General features: G+C 38.5%; 1 protein-coding gene across 3 annotated transcripts in view; it reads right to left on the bottom strand.

The window, feature by feature from the left end:
• The window catches only part of LRRC1 (leucine rich repeat containing 1), a 132,745-nt gene that overhangs the window by 14,879 nt on the left and 96,654 nt on the right, over nt 1–21,212 (bottom strand). For 2 of the 3 annotated variants that reach the window (XM_002746660.7, XM_078370703.1), the window contains 6 exons: nt 12,913–12,969; nt 12,583–12,646; nt 12,124–12,198; nt 9,620–9,764; nt 6,776–6,894; nt 5,110–5,193 (listed from right to left, as the gene is read on the bottom strand). In XM_002746660.7, coding sequence (XP_002746706.1) covers nt 5,110–5,193; nt 6,776–6,894; nt 9,620–9,764; nt 12,124–12,198; nt 12,583–12,646; nt 12,913–12,969 — 544 coding nt within the window. Of the gene's footprint in view, nt 1–5,109; nt 5,194–6,775; nt 6,895–9,619; nt 9,765–12,123; nt 12,199–12,582; nt 12,650–12,912; nt 12,970–21,212 lie in introns of all 3 variants that reach the window. The other variant, XM_008994589.5, reaches the window with a different exon arrangement.

Raw genomic sequence — 21,212 nt, 5'->3', positions numbered from 1 at the left:
TTGTGGCTTTGGGATTCTTTGAATTCTGGGGCTACTGACATCAAAATATCTACTAATTGCTATGGAATTCTTTTTTTTTCTGATTACAAAAAAGTACCTCTGATTGATTAGAAAATAAAAACCAAACATACACACACAGGAAAGCACAATGGAAAAAAAATCAAATCTTACCGCAAAAGAATAATCAGTATTAACACTATGAGGTACAATCTTCCAGTACCACTTGCCATGCATTTGTGATTATACATATGCATTTCAACAATGTTTCTAAGAGGACTTTTACTGACCACACAGTTATTTCCTTCTATGGATGTATCACAGATTATTTAAGAAACTGCCCAGGTTAGACAATGATAGTTAGGTCTACTACTTCTTTGCTGTGTGATTCTAAGCAAGTTACTTAACCTCTCTGTCTTAGTTTCACAGTCTGTTGGGCATTGATAATGATTTACCTACACCTCATAGAACTGTGGTGATAATTAGATAAGAATAAGTGCAAAAGCCCTGGGCACTGTGCCTGGCACATGTTAGCTGTCCCTTTGCACACTTGGTATGGTGTCTGGAACATGAGACCAGTTCCTGTTCATAATGTGAGAAATATTCTTGTGCATCATTCTTAGTGTATATCCATGAATGTTTTCCTTGAAGTGGAATTGCAAAATCAAAGGGTATACATGTTTCTAAAGTTTTTACTGTTACTATATTCCCTTCCAGAAAGTCATAATAATTTATATTTACATGATAATATATACTTCCCTCCACCCTTGCCAAAATTTGGTATTATTAATTTTTTTTTTTGTGAATCCTGATGAGGCTGAAATTGTTTCACATTAGTTGCCATTTCTATTTGTTCTTCTGTTGATCACTTGCTGGTTTTTGTGAAAGTTTCTTTGTTTTTGTCCACTTTTCTATAGTAAGTACATCTTTTCCTCATTGGTATAAAGAACTTCTAATAGAGTAAATATAGATCTCTCATTTAAGATACTTAAATGTCTCCCAACCCCCTTTCGAAAAGGTAAAGGCTGTCTTACCTTCTTGAAAATCAGAAATCTAATTTTCCTGTCAACAAATCCATCAACTAGTTTTTTTATGATGTATTTCAAGTTTAGGAATGCCTTCTCCATCTTGAAATCTGATGGTCAACTATATTTTATCTCATATTTCTATATTCCATATTATGTCTTTAATCAATAATTCATTTTAGAATATAATGGAAACTTATACTAAAAGAATTTTAAATTGTAATAATAAGAAGGCAGAAAACTATCCATGAAGTGGATATCACCACCATTTCTGAGTATCATAGTAATATTTATAGGTAATTAATATTTACAGGTTGCCTGATTAAAAAAAACTTTGGTGAATGATCTGCAAATGCTATCTTGTCTCATTTGATTGGGTAAGTGTGGCTTAGTTGGTATCACTTCCATTTGGACTTAATGGAAACAAAAAGAGAAAAGGACTCTAAACTTGAATATAAGCTCAATTTCTTCTAGCCAGAAACTCTTTATGGTCTGGCTCTTGTTCATCATACTCATGCTCACACATATACCACCGACTCCATCTATCATGAATCAATCATACTACTGCACAGTGTGTTCCCTAACTCTTCTCTTCACCAAAACTCTGAGTTTTTAAGGAATCGCCTTTTCCCAGAAGTATATATATACTTAAGCAACAGGATGAAAAATATGAGACACAAATAAGTGACTTAAAAAATCATAGGCATGCCAGGTGTAGCAAATAAAGCAAATCTAGCCTTTCTATTAGAGACAGATTTGTGCTGACAAACTTACAATTTAGTGAAGACAGATGAGCTGCCAAATGATGCCTTTTAGAATTTCTGAATAACTTAAAATGTAATTCACAGAAAAGCATTCTTTTGAGAGTGAATAATCTGAACAAACATGAAAAACGACACATAACAAAATAAGGTTCCAGGCCATGCAGTCATTTAAAAAAAAAAAAAACAAACAAAACCGAATTTAGAGGAAAATGTCCAATATTTTACAATGAACAGCACACAAAGCTGTCAGCCGATTTGAATCTTCATGCATTTAAGAAGCAAAATGGAAGTTAGAGATGCAACTGTGGTCTGAACAATACTTACAAGATAACAAGTTTACCTGACTTTTCTAAATTTCCAAGCAGCTAACAATTAAGAAAACAAAAGACATTCATTGATTTGCAAATGTTTACTACAAATAACACCACAAAACACAAACAGAATCCATTATTGTGACCCACACAGTACAAATATTTTCCCCTCAATCATTTGGGGAACAAAATGCAAATAAATGCTGCTACAGACTAAGGAGCCGTGCCCTAAAACTGGCAACACACAATACTATAAAAAAACTTTTTTAAAAGAACAAACTATGGGAAGAACTACACAGCATACCAGACTAATGGCAATTAATCCAACTATGGGTTTTTGGCATATGAATTGAATCGGTCAGCATTTCAGTTTAGATATGAATGCAACTTAACTGTTGAAGAGAAAGCAATAAATTTTTGGAAGAATCCAATGGGGAAAATGCAAGATTTGATTTAATGGCATCAAGCTTGGAGGCAGAGCTAGCATACACACAATCACAGGGCCTACCACACTCACTGCATAGAGACTCACGACATGACAGTGCTGCCCGGGCCAACGTGATGCAATGAGAGGTCAGGAGCTCTCAGTGGTTTGGCTGCTCAGCACTGATGGTCAGAGGCAAGCACTCAACCATTTCTGCTGGGCATCAAACTGTGACCCTCAGGAGAATTGCAGACATGTGCTCAGCACGTTTCCTACTCTGGGATCTGAGGGTGTGTGAGTAGGAGGTGAGCCAGAAAAGATCCAATTCCTAAAAACCTAACATTGTCTGCTTTAGCAGAGAATTGAAGGGAAAGGCACAGACTATTTCTTTCTAAAACGCCAGAAGCCAGAAAACACCAGATGCCAATCATAATTTCTTAGAGAATTATTTCTAAAACGCCAGATGCCAATCATAATTTCCCAGAAAATGGACAGAATATAACTAAAATGATTAAAGTTAGAAATATTTTCGTAATAATTTTACTTTTCACATCATGAAAAATTGTCCTAGTAAATTTAGTGGACATATAGCATGGACTAGACATAACCATCTAATCAGAACATGTGTGTGTTTTAGTCTTTTAAAGTGAAAAGAGGACTGATGCTGAAATGATGGTGAAAGTTTTATGAAAGTAAATTTCCAGAGTTCTCATCTAGAACGTAATCTTGTGAAAGAGAAAGTCAGAGGGTCAGGGAAGCTGGGGATGGGAGGTAAAACTTGCTGGGAATTAACATTAAACCTAAAAGTGCTTTCCTCACAATCTGCCTTGAAAATACACCTGAAATGTATTAATTTTCTGTAGTGTCCAAACCGAAGATACTTTGGCCTTTTCTTAACAAATCAGGGGCTTGCCTTACCTCAGGGTCACACAGATGGAAAGGCTGGGCTGAGCCTGCGTTATCTAATGGTCACGTCTTAATTGGGAAACTCATCTTTGGAGTCAGGTTCTACCAACTCCTAGCTGTGTGAGCCATAGTAGGAAAAACTACTCACTGGCCTCATTTTCCTCACCCATAAAATGAGGAAATCATCATCACTGCAAAAGCTGTTGTAAGGATTCAACAAGTACAACAAATATTTGAAAGCATCTAGTACAGTGCCTGGCATTAAAAAAGAAAGAAATCTTTTCTACATCTATATGTGTATTTACATGTCCAATCTACTATCGATGTGCAAGTGCTATTTGGCAAGAGCAAATTTAATTGTTGAGAATATCAGTTCTGTATTTTGGTTTATTGCTTAGAAACTAGAAAACAACTTTTTTAATTAGTAGAATCTCTTAGTTGTGTCCCTGTTTAGCTGAGATCAGACTTAAGTCTTTTAACCAGAAACAGTTTACTTAGATGCCAGTGTTCATATTAAGGATGTTTTAGAATATGATCATGTTTATAGTAAATCGTCTCATGTCTCCATTTAGAAATACTGGCCACCCTACCCAGGGAGAAGACTGGGACACTGTGGGCAGAACATCAAGATGAGGAAAGGAAAGAGGAAGTTCAGATACGCTGAGACATGGCCCTAGGAAAATAAGAACCCCTCATGTTCTGACTGGTTGGACGGCAGCTTTGAAATTATTCCAAAATGGATGTTAGAAAGGTCAAAACAGAAATATGAAGCAAACTACAGCTGGCCAGTGATCACATCAAACAAGGAAATACCGTGCCTTTCTAGAGGAGGACCCAGCAAAGAAGAAGGGTCCAACAGCCAGTTTTAGGCCTTATTACCAATTAAAAAAAAAAAAAAATCAAGCTCAGTATTATCTTTCTCCAACCAAGCTCTTTTAGTGCCCAATAGAAACTATGCCTTCTTTTCTAAACAACACACTAGACACCTCCTTGTTTGACCCACTGTAAACTTCCTCTTCATTGTCAGCATTTCCATCTCCCTTGTCAGAATTTAAATGCCTTAAGTCCGCCCAGCTACTCTCCACAACAGATGGTGACGTCTCATTTTCTCATGCTTAGATCACTGACCAAAAAAAAAAAAGAAAAACTAGGAAGCTGGTTTTAGCCTCCCGATTCACCTTCCTCTATGTGTACGCCTTTGTGAATAGTTTGTTCACTCTCATTCATCCAAAACATGAACATGCCCAAATGCGCAATGTAAATCTCTGCCCAGATATTTGGTTGTATTAAGATCAATTTTTATAATTCCAACTGCTTATGTGACAGAGCTTAATTTTACATTAAATTCAAAAATCAAACCCAAAGTCATCCATTTCCTCTGCCAAACTCCCAAATTATCCATTTCTGCCAATGGTGTCACCATTCTCTGCATGTCAAGGCCAAGATGTCAATCTCTTTCCACCATTTAAAATCCTATCAATTCACCTTTCCTAACTCTCCTAAATGTTACTGATGACCATTCTTTGACGTAATTCCTCCAGTCAGCTTTATACTCACAGATTAGAGCTCACACCTTTAAAAAACAACACATACATCTTTGCAAAGCAGTTGACATTTTTGATCCTTTATGTATTATTATTTCTTCATAATTATTATCATGTGATTTCTCTAAAAGCACATACCTCTTTTGGTAAGGACACTAATTTATTTCTGTCTGCATTCAAGTTGCTCAACTTCTTTAGTTTTCCAATGCTTTTAGGTAGGGTCTGTTAAAATGACAATTTCATTATTAATTTAACACATATTTTTAACGTGGCTTATAGTAAATAAGATTTTTGCAAGGACCCAAAAAATATAATCTCATCCAGCAACAGAAGCAATAGTTCTTGCTGAGTATTAGACATTTGTAGTGTCCACTTAGGGGGTGCAACATTAAGAATTTTGAATTTTTCTTAAAATGATACTCTGTTTTAAAAGAATGAAGGCAAAAGCTGAGACCTGGGAAAAGGGAAACATCTTGTAAAGGGAATGAAATGCTGTTCAACTCAAGTAAGTGAGAATTTATAGCCTCAAGATTCATTCCTGCCCCACCTGCACCTTCACACTGGGACAGTGGCTTAGATGCCGGTGGAAGCCAGGGCATGGGAGCAACAGGGCAGGGAATCAGCACCTGGGGTAGGTGCCACATGGGCAGAGGAAGGTGAGGGCTATGGGAATGGGTGAAAGGTGAGCATCCTGGAGTGGGGAGCAGTGCTCTACCAGAACCAAGCTGGCACCCACATGGGGGACTTGAACACTCCAGTACAATTCAGGGGTGAATATTATTTTTAGAGTTGGTAAGCCTAAAGTCACAAAGCAGGACTGGAAGATTTGGTAGCTCCCACCACACCTACCAGAGCCTGGCTGCTTAAGCTGCCTGGGGACTGCCGGGCTCCCCACCCTCGTCTGTGCACTCCATCCTACCTTGCTGTCCTTTCTGCTCTTTCCACCTAAAAGAGCATTATTTACTCTATTTATAGAGAAAGGAGAAAAGTGAAAAGGCAAAGGCAAAAGAAAAAGAGGGTTAAAAAACAAAGTGACCAAATGAAGATGGAGAAAAGAAGAGAGAAAAGTAGGAGAATAAATTGAAGAAAAGGGAGTGGCTGTATGACATATGAAAGAGGGGGGAAGGAGAAGAAGAGACAGCTGAAGGACGAACAAAAACAGAGAGGTCTGCTGCCACCGTGCCCACCCACCCTTTGCCAGGGGGTACATGCATCACCCCTGCCCTTGTCTGGTGGAAGTCTGGTCCAAGTGGAGGACCCCTCTAGCCCCCTCCACTCCCAAGTTCTTATAAGAAGCAGCCTTAACCAGAGCCCATCAGATGCCATCCTCTAGCTCCTCGATCAAGAGCGTTTCCCAGCCCCCATCCTGCCAAGGCTTTTCCTGGCCAACCTCCATCTCTTTACTCTTCTCTGCTGCTCTTCCCATTTCTTCAAAGAACCCAGGAGAGGCCAGAGGAATCCTGACAAATATTCCCGGTAGTGGTCTCTGGGCACCACAGCTGGGGGGCATCAACACATCCGGCAAGAGCAGTTTATCCCCACAACTCACTGGAGACGTCTGTGAGGCATTTGTTCAGTCCCTAAATTCGAAGTACCACAACTGGGACACAGGCTCAAGAGGGAAACCTAAGCACCACTTTCTTTGCTTTAAGCAGGTTAAAAACTGATCTTTAGGTCATATATTTGCTTTCCAAGACCCTTTTGGGATGTAATGTGAGGAAATTTCCATGTAGTCCACTCAAGTCACAAGTAAGTAGACTCTGCTCTAGTAAGTCTTTATGATATATATGCAAACCACACTCACCAGGAGCTGATTTTCTGTAAGAACTAACTCAGTGAGACTTTCACAATCCCCAACTGCTTCAGGCAACTGTGTGAGTCTATTCTGATCCACCTTCAAGATTGACAGTTTCTTTAGTTTTCCTGGAAAAGCATTATTATTATTATTAAATTCATTAGTAACAATTGTTTTCCTAATCACTGCTTGGAATTTCCTATTTATGCTGTTCTTTCCATTTTAAATAGTTACTTATTTTTTCTTCATCCAGCTTTTCACATTATAAAACTGTATCATTTTCATTTAGATCACTAAAGATTGGGGGTTAAAATAATTTGTTTAGAACATTAAAAACATTCAATTAGAAACAAAACATTTAAAAAAGCATAAAAACATCACATCAAAGCCAAAAAAATTTACAGAAAAACAAAACAGCTTTCTCTGCATGGAGGTGTTTCATGCAGAGAGGAGACTTTCATTTTACTCCAAGAATTATCCTTACCATAAACAAAAAAATAAATAGTTTATTAAATCACCTATGAATGAAAATGACTCAGTGAAGATCCCTACAGTGAGGTATTTCTATAGCTGCAGAATAAAGCAGTAACCTCTGGAAAGCCATATTAAGGACAGAGTCTATTTCACTCAGGGCTGGAAGACTTGACGTCCTCGTGATACCCACTGTCCATGGGAAAGAAGAAGTCTTGGTGCGGCCTCCTTAGTCTTCACTAGCAAAGTCATTCAGATCCTCACTTCAACAAGTCACGGGATTAAGCCTACAGATCAGGTGCCCTTCATTCCCTACTGAGTGGCTAACACGCTGACACTTTCTCCACTACATCAGAAAACAGTCTCTTGGCTGAGTGGGGTGGCTCATGCCTGTAATTTCAGCACTTAGTGAGGCTGAGGTGGGTGAATCATGAGGTCAGGGGTTCGAGAGCAGCCTGGCCAATGTAGTGAAACCTCGTCTCTACTAAAAATACAAAAAATTAGCAGAGTATGGTAGCACATGCCTGTAGTCCCAACTACTTGGGAAGCTGAGGCAGGAAAAGCGATTGAACCCGGGAGGCAGAAGTTGTGGTGAGCCAAGATTGTGCCACTGCACTCTAGCCTGGGCAACAGAGTGAGACTTTGTCTCAAAAAAAAAAAAAAAAAAGAGAAAACAGCCTCTTTCCTAACACAGACATAAAGCAAAAAAGAAAAATAATGGAAGTTATATCTTGCCTTATGTGCAGCCACAGGGCAAGATAGGAGAACTAACCAATTCTTAAGCTCTTTATTTAGCATAATCACATAATCACATATTTAGCCTAACACTGTCATACCCTCACTGTCAGGAGACCCACTAGCATTTTCTGCAGGGTATACTGAATACCACAACCAAGCACCAAAACATCTTACCCCAACAGAGAAGTCTCCTGGCACATAGTCTTCTAGCCTCTCCTTGGATACTTCTAGTGACAGGGTACTCATTTTTTCACTATGCAACCCAAACTAATTTGTACCATATCTTTGCATTTTTTTTTTTTAATAGAGACAGGGCCTCTCCCTATTGCCCAGGCTGGAGTACAATGGTACAACCATGGCTCACTGTAGCCTCAAACTCCTGGACTCAAGCAATCCTTCCCCCACCCCATGGGCTTCTGAGTAGCTAGGACTACAGGCGTGTGCCACCCCACTTGGCTAATATTTTTATTTTTTGTAGATACGAAATCTCACTATGATGCCCAAGCTGGTCTTAAACTCCTGGCCTCCCAAAGTGCTAGGATTACAGACGTGAGCCATGCCCAGCCATTTTCGCTTTTTAAAGCTCTTTCTTAAATGAAACTGAGCTTCACAATCCTTTCATTTTGCCCATTTAAACAGCAAGCTGTAATATATCTCTTTCTCTGGCAGACAGTCCTTCAAACTTTTGAAGTCAGCCATCTCATGCTTGCTGCTGCCCATTCCAAGCAAAAAAACACACCCAGTCTCTACAACCCTTTTCAGATGCCATAAATGATTCTCAGTGAACATCTCTGCATAGAGTCAAAATCCCCATTGATTTTCCAGCTGGTTTTAACCAAAATGCAATGTCTGAATTTCTATTGAAATTTTCATCTTGACCACATACCATGCAGGAAGTGGTCCTCTGCCATACAACTTCTCCTACTACTAAACATCTTTCAAAAACTTCCTTTAATGTTTTGAATAAAAGTTAAAGACAGCAATCCTATGATAACTCCATGGTTAAATAGAGTCGCTTACAACTTCTAAGTGGCTTTGCTCCAACGGAGCTCCCAAGTCCGTATCTGTTTATACCTTCTCTGTGCTTATTTTCTCACATTGGACTAAGTTCCTTCACAGTAGAGAAAATGTCTGGATTGCTTTCTTTGTTAAGAAAATAGCACAGGATGATTAAAGAATTATCAATGTCCTAAAAACGCCTCAATTCAATTATACCACCCTTCCCTCAGCTGCACCTTCCCGGGGTCATGCAATAAGTCAAACTTATTTTCTCATAAACTATTTAAAATACCAAAGTAGAAATTTCTTAGTGATTGCTCATATGCCTTAAACACAGTTTATTATTTGGGGTAATCCCTCATGAAATCATTGAGAGAAGACACAGATGAAATAGAAATGAATCGATGATTAAAAGTAATCACAGCAGTAATAGATACCAACCCAGGATGACAGACACATCGGCATATAGAGAAACTTCTGTTGTAATAAATGCTCTTTGCTTTCTTTAAAAACAAACAGCAAGGAGGCTTTAAGGAGCCACATTCCCAGGATCTGAAAAGGGTGACCAAAGGATCAAATTGTGCTCCAAACACTCAAGACGACAGCAGGCAGCATCTTCAGCAGTTAGTTATTTCCAATGCTTACCAATGCCATCCGGAATAGTTTCTAATAAGTTCTGGGAAATGACTAAATCCGTTAATGAAGTCAGGCCACTGATTTCTTCAGGAAGTCTTTCCAACCTGTTTTCAGAGACATCTAAGCACAGCAGGTTCTTCAGATTTCCTATTTCCTATAACAACGACATGGAAAAATAAACACACGCTTAAACCTGCCACCGTGCAGAGGCATTTGTTCCAGTGATTTTTCACAATCAAATCCCAAGGCAGTCCTAAGGATGTTATCTTTAGCATGAATCCAAACGTGAAAGCAGGGCCAAATTCCTAGATTCCCTCCCAATGAAAGTGGGAAGTTGTACGAATCACAGACACAGAGCTGGGAGGGACGCAAAGCCCTGTATCTTTCAAGCAGGTCAGGAATCATTCCCACCTAATAGGTGAAGATACAGGAGAACAAACGGCTGCAAGGTCACACAATTAGAAAAGAAAAAGGAGGCTAGGATCCAGCTTTTCAAGTTTGTAACTATCTCTAGTAAGCAGCTTACACTGCAGGGTGACCCTGGGATTTCCTCTGCTAAGAATCTACCTGATTTGTATTTTCTTCAGGTAGCACTTGTTTGCACAAACATCAATGCAATTGCTCCCCAGCAAAACTGGAGCATACAGATCTATCCATATCTTTAACACTGAAAGAAATATACTGCCTTTAGTGAAAACAGTCTACCAGGATAAGGTAAAGTACCTTTATGAGTCTAACATTCTATTCAAGACCTATCTTTCCTTCCAGTCCCAAAGTGCAAGATTTCTCTCTTATCACTGCCCCTACTTTTCCATTCCACTTCCCAGTATTAAACCTTACTCTCATTACTCCCTAACCCTGACTGCCAGCTCCGTCTCTTGGGCTCTAGTCTTGACTCCCCCTACCTGAGACCATTCCATAAACTGGGCTCCCTCACTTCCTACCTGAAACACAGCTAGCTAGGTCCTATAATCAGACCACCTGTTATTCAAAAAACATCGTGTGGCTCCCTGATGTCTAAGTAAGTACAAATTCCTCCATCTATATTTAATTTGGTCTGATCTCTTTTTTTCAGCTTATCGTCTACCTGATACTGCCTTATGATCCTGTCCCTGCATTTCCTGTCTAAAGGAAACTAGACTACAGTTCGACTCATTTCCGGCCAGATCCATGAAGCTGTTCCACTCTTCATTAATTCCTTTTAACAATGCCTTTGTATCTTTCTCTTTCCATCATCATTGAACATAAGAAAAATCATTCTAATTATTTGAGTTTTTGATGTGTTTAGTGCTGATTTAACACAACTTTATACTATAGGAGCAAACGAGATTTATAAATAACCATTTATAGTACAATTGTTAGAATTTTATTTTCTTTGTGTTAAGAATATCACACTTTGCACAAAGTCATTTACACACATGTGAACATACATAACTCTTCCCCCTTTACGTCCCACACCTGATGTTTTATTACTTTCCTTATAACGTCATGGTATTTTTCTCCTATCCTTTGACTCCTAAAGTAAACAGCATTCTCTCAGTCAGGATTTCCCACATATTTCCTAGAGAAATCTAAGTACCAGTCGAACTCTACCCACCAGAGTTGCTAATCTGTCTCCTTTTCCCAACTGTAGCCAAGATCTCATCAACAGACTTAAAGTAGTTCCTTAGCTCCATTAGTCATTAGGTGACATTATGGTAACTTCAGTGCTATAACTATGACAACTAAAAATTTACTACAGCACTTTCTTCTAGTATTAGGCTTCCTTGCACTGATATGCCATTCCCCACTAAAAGTACAGAGCCCGTCACAACTGGTCAAATGAAAAACTGGCTATGACACAAAAAAGCAAAATTCAGTAACAGCTGGTAAAATACAAGAGGAAAACGCCTGTTGGTTTTTGTTTGTTTTAGGTTTCTCAGTTTCTGTCTCAGAATGTGGGCCTGTCTGCTAAGAATCCACGAGATGACTATGTGCACAGAAGTCTATATAAGACTCCACTTCATCTGGGACATGGTTCTCCACTTGGGAACAGTATGAAAAGCCTAAACCCTATCACATGCCAGCTAAACCATAGCAACATTTGGAAAAATATGAAATAAAAGCATTTAACATTGCTTTTACATGATCTATTATGGGGAAAAACGTGGTCAAATTATCCCAAAGCGCTTGGGACATCAGAGTGGCAAAAAGGTATATCATCAGAAACATGGGTCCTGGCAATTTACTAATCTGCTGGGCTTGAAGTAAGCTAGATGGGTAGCAAGCACAAAACAAAACACAGATTTCGCAAACTAAAGGAAATATTTACTATATTTAGAAATGGTGGGTGGAGGTTTTCAGTTTTTATATGGCAGTGGAGAATGATGAGCGCTCAACCAAATGTGCATTTGCATCAATGTTTTTGGTTTTCAAGATCCTTTTATAGCAAACCTTATGTGGCAGCAGGAAATACACAAAGCTGATTGCTGCTGTTTTATGTTTCAGGGAAATGCTATGAAATTACCACTTACCTGAGGTAATTCTGATAGTTGATTTCCATCCAACCAGAGATCTTTTAGACATAAGAGGGCTCCGACTGATTCTGGCTAAAACAGAAAAAAAGAAGTTATGGTAACAAAGATTCAAATTTCAGTCTTTCCTAAAGAAAGAAAGAATCTGAATTCAGCTGTTAACAACTGGGTACCTTAGCAGATGTTCATTGGTACTGCTCTAACATCAAGTCACCTTCCTCAAAGTGCCCAAACTTTCCCTAAGAATGCCAGTTGTTTCCACCTATGTTCATTATCTCTAGCCTTCCCCACCCATGAGTCATAATTCCTAACTTGTGTGAAATGAAGCTTGTTGCCTATTATTCCCAAGCTACATCTGTGGAAATACTGGCTTCATACGGATCCCTATAGGACTCCCCCAAATACTGTGTGATCACAACTAAAAACAACATTAAATGCAAATCTCTAATAGGGACTTACCAAACTATGTATTTCATTGTTTCCTAAATCAAGTTCTTCTAGTCTCCGCAGCTGGGTAAGAGAGCTACTTAAAAAAATAAAGAACACTTAGAGAATACTCAGAAACGGTGAGCAACAGAGTATCCCTCACCTGGACTAGCTTCAAAAAGATTCATTTTTATTTTTGTGGTAGAAAATGTTGCACAGAAAGAACTGGTAAGAAAAGGCTGGCTGGCATCCCCAAACTTCCCAACACATGAAACATTTCTGACATAATACTGTAGTCCTATTTTTTTTAATATATAAATTCATTCTGTACAAAATATCCTCTTATTTTCCCCAGAGACTCACTCAGGAAGATATGTAAGAAGATTCTCTCTTAGTTCCAGTGAAGTCAGGTTATAAAGACTAGAAATGAACAGAAGAAAAAAAAAAAAGAATATAAGACAAATTCCTGAGATTCTTCCTACTCCCCCCACCCATACACACACACTAGACAAGTTGTGTCCCTTAATAAAACCTAGTAGGTCACTTCTCAGGGTAAAAATACCTATCACCACCACCCCCTACACCCATTAAAAACAATATAATCTCTACCTCTCAAATTGTAATCTTAAGATATTAATAAAATAATTAACAAAAGAGTAGTGTGTCATGACTACAAGGCACCTTCATTCAAATGTGATATGCGGAAATAACTCTTCAGCAAATAAAACACAACCACTCTCAGGACTGAGACAGACGCCGAATGTGTGCTTCTAGACTTTCGAATGACAAAGATGCACTGTTACGTTTAAAACAGTAGCACCTTTAATCTTGGAGAGCTCAGAGCTCTTCTTCCCAATATCAGTGAGAGACCATCCGTGCTTTAAAGTAGGGAGCATCTCAGTCCAGAGAGTCCAAGTTGATCTACTTAAGATAGTAAATTCATGGAGCAAGCAGCAGCTGCACTAAGGAAGTAACTTGCACGTAAATGCATTCAGGATCACGTCATAATGCATCTCGCACAGTGCCCGGAACACAGACTGATTTAATAAATGGTAGCTATAATAATGTTGCTTTTAGTCTTATTGAACTCTAGAATGAGTCTCTCTTCATCAGATTCTCCAGCCTCTCCGGTGTAATCCAGTCTCTTAGCAGCGCAGTGAAATGGGACAGATGTTTGACAGATGGGTCAAATCTTGACAGGCAGTGGCAATTCTGCATCACCAGAAACCCTCATGAAGTTGTGTTGGCACTGGCAAAACATACTGATTCAGAAAATAAGTGACTCACTCTACTGCCCCTACAAGCACTGTACTAAACTACACCAACCAAAAAGTCACATTTTGCTAATATCACCATAGTAACGTCCAGATGTGGAGGAATTTCATTGCCGAGTGCACAGAACACAAGGAGTCAGACATTATCCCAACACTCTAATCTGCCTTAATCCTCCATTCTCCCTCCTTCCAGAGGGAGAAATGAGAAAAGCCAGAATCATGTGTACTAACAAAACTGGTTTCATAACATCTAGAAATATAAACTTAGATGAACAGTGTATATACATGCTTAAAACCTGTCTGCCAGAAAATATATTTTAACTGTACTATGAAATGTACATATCCTACATCTCCTTTTCCAATGTTACAAAACTAATAGTTTTCCTACTTAAAGCAAGAACAAAACTTTCGATCTTTTTTTAAAAATCAAACTCCCTGCCAATAAGTGACCAGGAGTTTAATACCAATGTTCAAATCAAATATAACTTGGTGCAGAATTGCAGTTCTCTGGTTCTACTTTTTTTTTTTACCAAGTATTTATGTAGAAGAAGCAACAAAGGGAGGGAGAAGAGGATGCGATGTACACCACCCAGTATCTCCTTCCAAAAGCAATCTGTAAATAATTGTAAATCATAATTTTACTTGAAAAGTAAAAATTTAAAAACAAAGGGCTTTGTTTTCAGTTTTAAATTTCCATGTAACATCTAACCAATTTTATCAAGAAGTCAGTAATCCCTTGGTTATTTTCACATTTAAGTTTTAAAAAACAATGTTAGGATGGTCATTTTATCTCTTCTATCCATGGCCTTCACACCTATTTTAACAAACCAAGGACACCCACTAAGGAAAGAAGGAAAGTGCCCTTCTTTGCATCACAAACTTGACTCACTGGGCATCATTGAAAGCATCTTGCAAAGCAGTTTCACTCAGTCTCATGCTGAGTGTTGTGCCAAGTTTCCACAGCCATGGTCTCAGCATCTCCTGCCTGAAATGTAGGCCACGGCATCAGGCGAGGAGCACACCTGCTAAGGCAGGAGGAGCTGTGCAGGGTGCCTTCTGTGAGCCATGTTATCTGGTCAGTAATGACCCACCAAGTTGATAATGCTACCATGACATGATTAGGACCGTGAGGTTTTGTGTGAGGCCTATTTGTTAGAAACAGACAAAACCACAATTCGACTCTGGCCAAATGCCAAAGCTCCTGCCCTCACCCTCACTGACTGAGGCATCTCCAGGTGTCTCCCTTCTTCAGAACTCTCTCATTTAAATTTTTAAAATACCTCTCAGTTTTAGGTACATAAGTAAGTCTTACCTTCTTAAACACACCAAGAGACACTGAAATTTTTGCTGTTTGATTTTAAGAATATGGTACACATTTTAAAAGTATCTTTAATTTTTGTCTTGAGAGCAAATGGCATAGGTCACATTTACTATAAGGAATCAACAATGGAGCAAAAATACTGCTGAAATGCCCCAGATTTGTGGCATAGTTCCCACCCCCATCATGCTAACACCCAGACAGAATATCCTGTTAAGTAAAAAGGTTCTGGCTACAAAACTTCTTAGTTTCTACCATTTGGGGGAAGTAAAGTAAATGTGGATGTGTGGGTTTTACATCAACAGCAAAAGATATATTTTTATAACTTTTTGAAAGTAAAAATTAACTTAAAGTATAGGCTAAGTATCCCTTATCTGAAATGCTTGGAACTGTTAGTGTTTCAAATTTCGGATTTTAGAGTATTTGCAATATACTTAATCTGCAATCCACAATGCTCCAACAAGCATTTTCTTTGAGCAAATGCTTGGCACTCATAGTTTCAGATTTGGGTGCATTTCAGATTTTAGATTTTGGATTTGGAGTGCTCAAACTGTATGTAAAAGGAATCCTTATATTCTGAGATAATACTTCCCCAATTATTTAAAACTATTTAAAATAAAGAAACTTGGCTATTATAATCAGACTCTATAAACCCACTGCTGAAAGCCACTCTAAAAAGAGCACATGGAATCTGAGGGGCCTGAGACACAGGCTTGAATCCCGCCTTCCCTCACTAACTAGCTAGGCTTGCTTGGCTGAGGTGTTTACTGCTGAATCTCGATTTTTCCCTAAAATAAATATAATCATATCTATTATGGTAATTAGGGCATACTACATTTTCCCTTCAACTTAACAAAGCCAATTCCTTGCCTTATTTCCTTAAGACAGCCTTTGACCCTGAGTGCAGCTGGGTACCTTACAAATGTGTGTGCCTTGAGTCAGGGTCTTCAGAAAGATTGCTGCAGATGCTATTAATCACGAAGTCATCTCCACTACTAAAAAACTCTTTGAAGGACAGGCCCTATATCTGGCATTGGCATATTTTTAACTTAACAAACATTATCTGTAACTGGACTGGAAGAAATAGAAAGCAAACAAAGCCTTTGACTACAGACTCCTACCTCCTATATGAGCCCAAACCTCACAGCATAATCTGGACAAATCAGTCTCAGTTCCAAGCATCATTAAGTGATTCTAGAATGAAACTACGGGTTTGGGTCATCACATCAGTAGCTTGCCTTGGACATTCCTATACCAAAATGCAGAATCCAACCAGCCCACTCTAGAACATGGTTCTCCAGACTGTTGTAGTGACAGAGTTGACCTAAAACAGATCAGCCTAAGAAACATGCTCCTGAGCAGCTTAGGGAGAGGGATCCGAACTTAATCCTGTGTGCTGAAGAGCCCAAGCTTTTAATCATGAGGTCAAGAGAGACAAGAAGACCCAAACTCCACAGGTCTTTATCCATTACTTCAGCTAAACATGGTATCACAGAGATACATGAAAGAACCAGGCATTTCTAATATTTTTACAAATGTGATAAAAAAATTAAACACTTTAATAGTTCTACTAATAATATTGGCAACTTACTCTATGACAGATTTTGTTGTAACTTCTTTATGAGCATTAACTTAAGGGATGAGAAACTAAGGCATGGAGAGGAAGCTTGAACAAGGTCTCACAAAGTTGTCAAGTAGAAAAGCCAGGATTCACTAGGGAATCTGCATTCTTAACCACCATGTGGTGCTGACTCTCACTCGAGCTTGTAAGTCAATTTTGCAAATAGGTAATAACATATTTATGTACACATCTGTGTGTGTGTATGTGTGTGTGTGTATGTATATATATGTGTGTGTATATATATATACATATATATATTTTGTGTATATATATATATATACGTGCATACACACACACACACACACACACACACACACATATATACACATACACACACACATATTTTTTTAAGACAGAATCTCACTCTGTCACCCAGGCTGAAGTGCAGTGGCATGATTCTGGCTCACTGCAACCTCCACCTCCTGGGTTCAAGCTATTCTCCCACCCTCTGCCTTCGAAGTAGCTGGGACTACAGATATGCGCTGCCACAGACGGGTAATTTTTGTATTTTTAGTAGAGATGGGGTTTCACCACGTTGGCCTGGCTGGCCTCAAACTCTTGACCTTAGGTGATCCACCTGCCTAGGCCTCCCAAAGTGCTGGGATTACAGGAATGAGCCACAACCCCAGCCAATTCATATATATTTACAACAATATATTCAGTAAAGAGCTCCTTCTGCCTTTTTCCCCCATCAATCCAGTTTCCTGCCACTAAACCATTATCACAGGAAATCACCTTAAAAATTTAAAAATTTCATATGGATTTATGCAAGGCTTTCCTCAGGTGTGAATGTATATTTTCTCTTTTTTTTAAACAAGAAAGGTAGCATTCTATATATGACCAGCACTTTGCTTTCCTCACTTGCCAGATTTTCTTGTTTTATTTCTTATTTATACAGACCCGTATTTTGTAAACAATTACACAGTATCTTACTGTCTACGGATACCTTAATTTTTTTAACTAGAACTCTATTAACACATTTCATCCTTCAGTTTTAATTTCTGACAAATTAATTTCTACACAAGACTATGGAATGATCTCTTCTTCCTCCTCCTACCAAAAAGATATGACTTTCTATCCTCTCTGTCAACTCCTACCATTTTTACCACCAAAGCAAGTTGTGGGCAGGGGGATACACCTAACAAGCAGGAAAAGAGTGCATGAAGTATTTCTACTCAGCACACTAATTCTTAATGTTTTACACTGTTCATAATAACAGGGACAAAAGTTGCATTCTTTTGTAAGTCAGAATGTAGGCCAACTGTATTTTTAGGATTCTATTTCAGGGACTGGATGGTTACTTTTAGGAATTTACATCTGTTCTCCACTGTTTTCAAAACCCTTTTTAGCTAACTTGTTGAGTTCACTGCTTTTCCATTTTAGTGGCCAAAATCATTAAGAAAATCAAGAGTAAAATAAATTAAGGTAGACCAAACAAACAAGTGGTAGTTTACTGTAAAACCATTAATATATAAAACAACAACTACTTATGGCAGCATTGTTTGATTGAGAAAAACTATTAATGGGGGAATGAGGAGTTGCTAATACCTTCATACTACTTATACTCTTTCAACATTAAATTATTATTCAGGAAACCTCTGGTTACAAATTTTCTTATGAAAGCTTTGCTCTAGAAAACTTTTTAAAAAAATCTTTATGTTTGTTTTTTAAATAATAAGTATTTTACAGTAATTCCCAGGCCTCAAAAAATGAACATTAAATATGGTAATATTTTAATTTTTTAAAGAGAAAAAAGAAAGAAAGGAAGAAAAGAAGAAAGAAAATGAGAGAGAAACAAAGAAAAAACAAGAATAAAAGAGAGAAAGAAAAAGGAAGAGAAAGAGGGAGAGAGAACGGGAATCTTCCTCTATTGCCCAGTCTAGAATGCAGTCTAAAAATGGGTATTAAAAACCTCTTTTATGCCAATAAATGTGCTTAACAATGGAGACAGGAAGGAATAAGGGAGGAAAATAACAAACAAGCAGCCAACCAATATTTCATTTAAACATGTGAAATGCTATGCAATTGCTGAGGAGTGATTTATTTCCAATTTTGTGGTCACTATTAGAATAGGTGTGATGTGATACTGAGAAAAATGTATGTTTTGTGGATTTGGGGTGCAGAGTTCTGTAAATGTTTATTAAGTTTACTTATTTCAGGTCTGAGTTCAAGTCCTGGATATCCTTGTTAATTTTCTGTCTCATCGATCTGTCTAATATTGACAATGTAGTGTTAAAAGTCTCCCATTATTATTATGTGGGAGTCTAAGTCTCTTTGTAAGTCATTAAGAACTTGCCTTATGTATCTGGGTGCTCCTGTATTGGGTACATATATATTTAGGATCATTAGCTCTTCTTGTTGCATTGATCCTTTAGCTCTTCTTGTTGCATTGATCCTTTTACCATTATGTAATGTCCGTCTTTGTCTCTTTTGGTCTTTGTTGCTTTAAAGTCCATTTTATCAGAGATGAGAATTGCAACTCCTACTTTTTTTTTCCTCTCTCCATTTGGTTGGTAAATCTTCCTCCTTCCCTTTGTTTTGAGTCTTTGTGTATCCTTGCATGTGAGATGGGTCTGGATGCAGCATACAGATGGGTTTTGGCTTTTTATCCAATTTGCCTGTCTGTGTCTTTTGACTGGGGTGTTTAGTCCATTTAAATTTGGGTTTGATATTGATATATATGAGTTTAATACTGCCATTTAATGCTAGCTGGCTGTTTTGCCCATTAGTTGATGTAAATTCTTCATTATGGTGATGCTCTTTACCTTTTGGTATGTTTTTGGAATGGCTGTTACTAGTTGTTCTTCTCTATGTGTAATGCTTCTTTCAGAAGCTCTTGTAAAGCAGTCCTGGTAATGAAATCTCTGAGTACTTGCTTGTTTGCAAATAATTTTATTTTTCCTTCACTTATGAAGCTTAGTTTGGCTGGATATGATATTCTGGGTTGAAAGTTCTTTTCTTTAAGGATGTTGAATATTGGTCCCCACTCTCTTCTGGCTTGTAGGGTTTATGCTGTGAGATCTAATGTGAGTCTGATAGGCTTCCCTTTGCGGTTAACCAGACCTTTTTCTCTGGATGCCCTTAGTATTTTCTCCTTCATTTCCACCCTGGTGAATCTAACAATTATGTGCCTTGGGGTTGCTCTTCTTAAGGAATATCTTTGTGGTGTTCTCTGTATTACCTGGAGTTGAATATTGTCCTGCCTTGCTAGGTTGGGAACGTTTTCCTGGATAATATCCTGAAGAATATTTTCCAGCTTGGATTCATTCTCTTCATCACATTCAGGTACACCTATCAAATGTAGACTAGGTCTTTTCACATAGTCCCATATTTCTTGGAGACTTTGCTCATTCCTTTTTAGCCTTTTTTCTCTAAACTTGTCTTCTTGTTTTATTTCATTAAGTTGGTCTTCGACCTCTGATATCCTTTCTTCTCTTTGATCAATTCGACTGTTAAAACTTGTGCATACTTCATGAAGTTCTTGCATTGTGTTTTTCAGCTCTATTAATTCACTTATATTCCTCTCCAAATTATCTATTCTCATTAGCATTTCGTCAAACCTTTTTTCAAAGTTCTTAGTTTCTTTGCATTGGGTTAGAACACATTCTTTTAGCTCACAGAAGTTTCTTATTATCCACCTTCTGAAGCCTGATTCTGTCAATTCATCACACTCATTCTCCATCAGGCCTCGTTCCGTTGCTGATGAGGAGCTGTGATCCCCTGTAGGAGGAGAGACACTCTGATTTCGGGTATTTTCAGCCCTTTGCACTGATTTCTTCCCATCTTTGTGAATTTACCCACCTGTCATCTTTGTAATTGCTGACTTTCAGACTTGGTCTCTGAGTGGACGTCTAGCTTGTTGGTGATGAAGTTTTTTCTATTTCTTAGTTTTCCTTTGGCAGACACCCCTCCCCCACAGAGCTGGACCTTCCCGGGTTCAGTTGTGCTCACTGTGAAACTCTCAATCTTCAGCGCCTCCAATTGCTGGTTTTTTGTGGGGGTACTGCGCCAGCTGAAACAACGGCATTGAGATTCATGGTGCTTTTCTGCCCAGGAATCTCCCAGTCTAGCTCCCCGCTCCAGTCCCTCCTTCAATCAGCTGAATGGGCGACTCTGCCTTCCTGGAGCTCCAAATGCCAACTAAAAGGACACCCAGTCCTGTACACTCCATACTGAGAACCGCCACACTGGGGCGCCGGCAAAACAGCTGCACCAGCCAAAGAGTCATGCTGGCGACTCATGGGGCTCCTCCTCTGGGAATCTCCTTGTCTGTGGGCAATAAAAATTCATCTGAAAGTGTGGTGTCCACTCACTCTCTGCGCTTTCAGTGGGAGCTACAATCCTGAGCTGTGCTAATTGGCCATCTTGGATCTCTCTCCCAACAGTTTTCAAAAACAAGATTTACTCCTCTTAGGCAGATGCACTTCTAATATAATATAGGTAAACTGTC

This window comes from Callithrix jacchus, chromosome 4 (assembly GCF_049354715.1).
Source record: "Callithrix jacchus isolate 240 chromosome 4, calJac240_pri, whole genome shotgun sequence".
NCBI lineage: Eukaryota > Metazoa > Chordata > Mammalia > Primates > Cebidae > Callithrix > Callithrix jacchus.
This window is presented reverse-complemented; position numbering and strand designations above follow the sequence as displayed.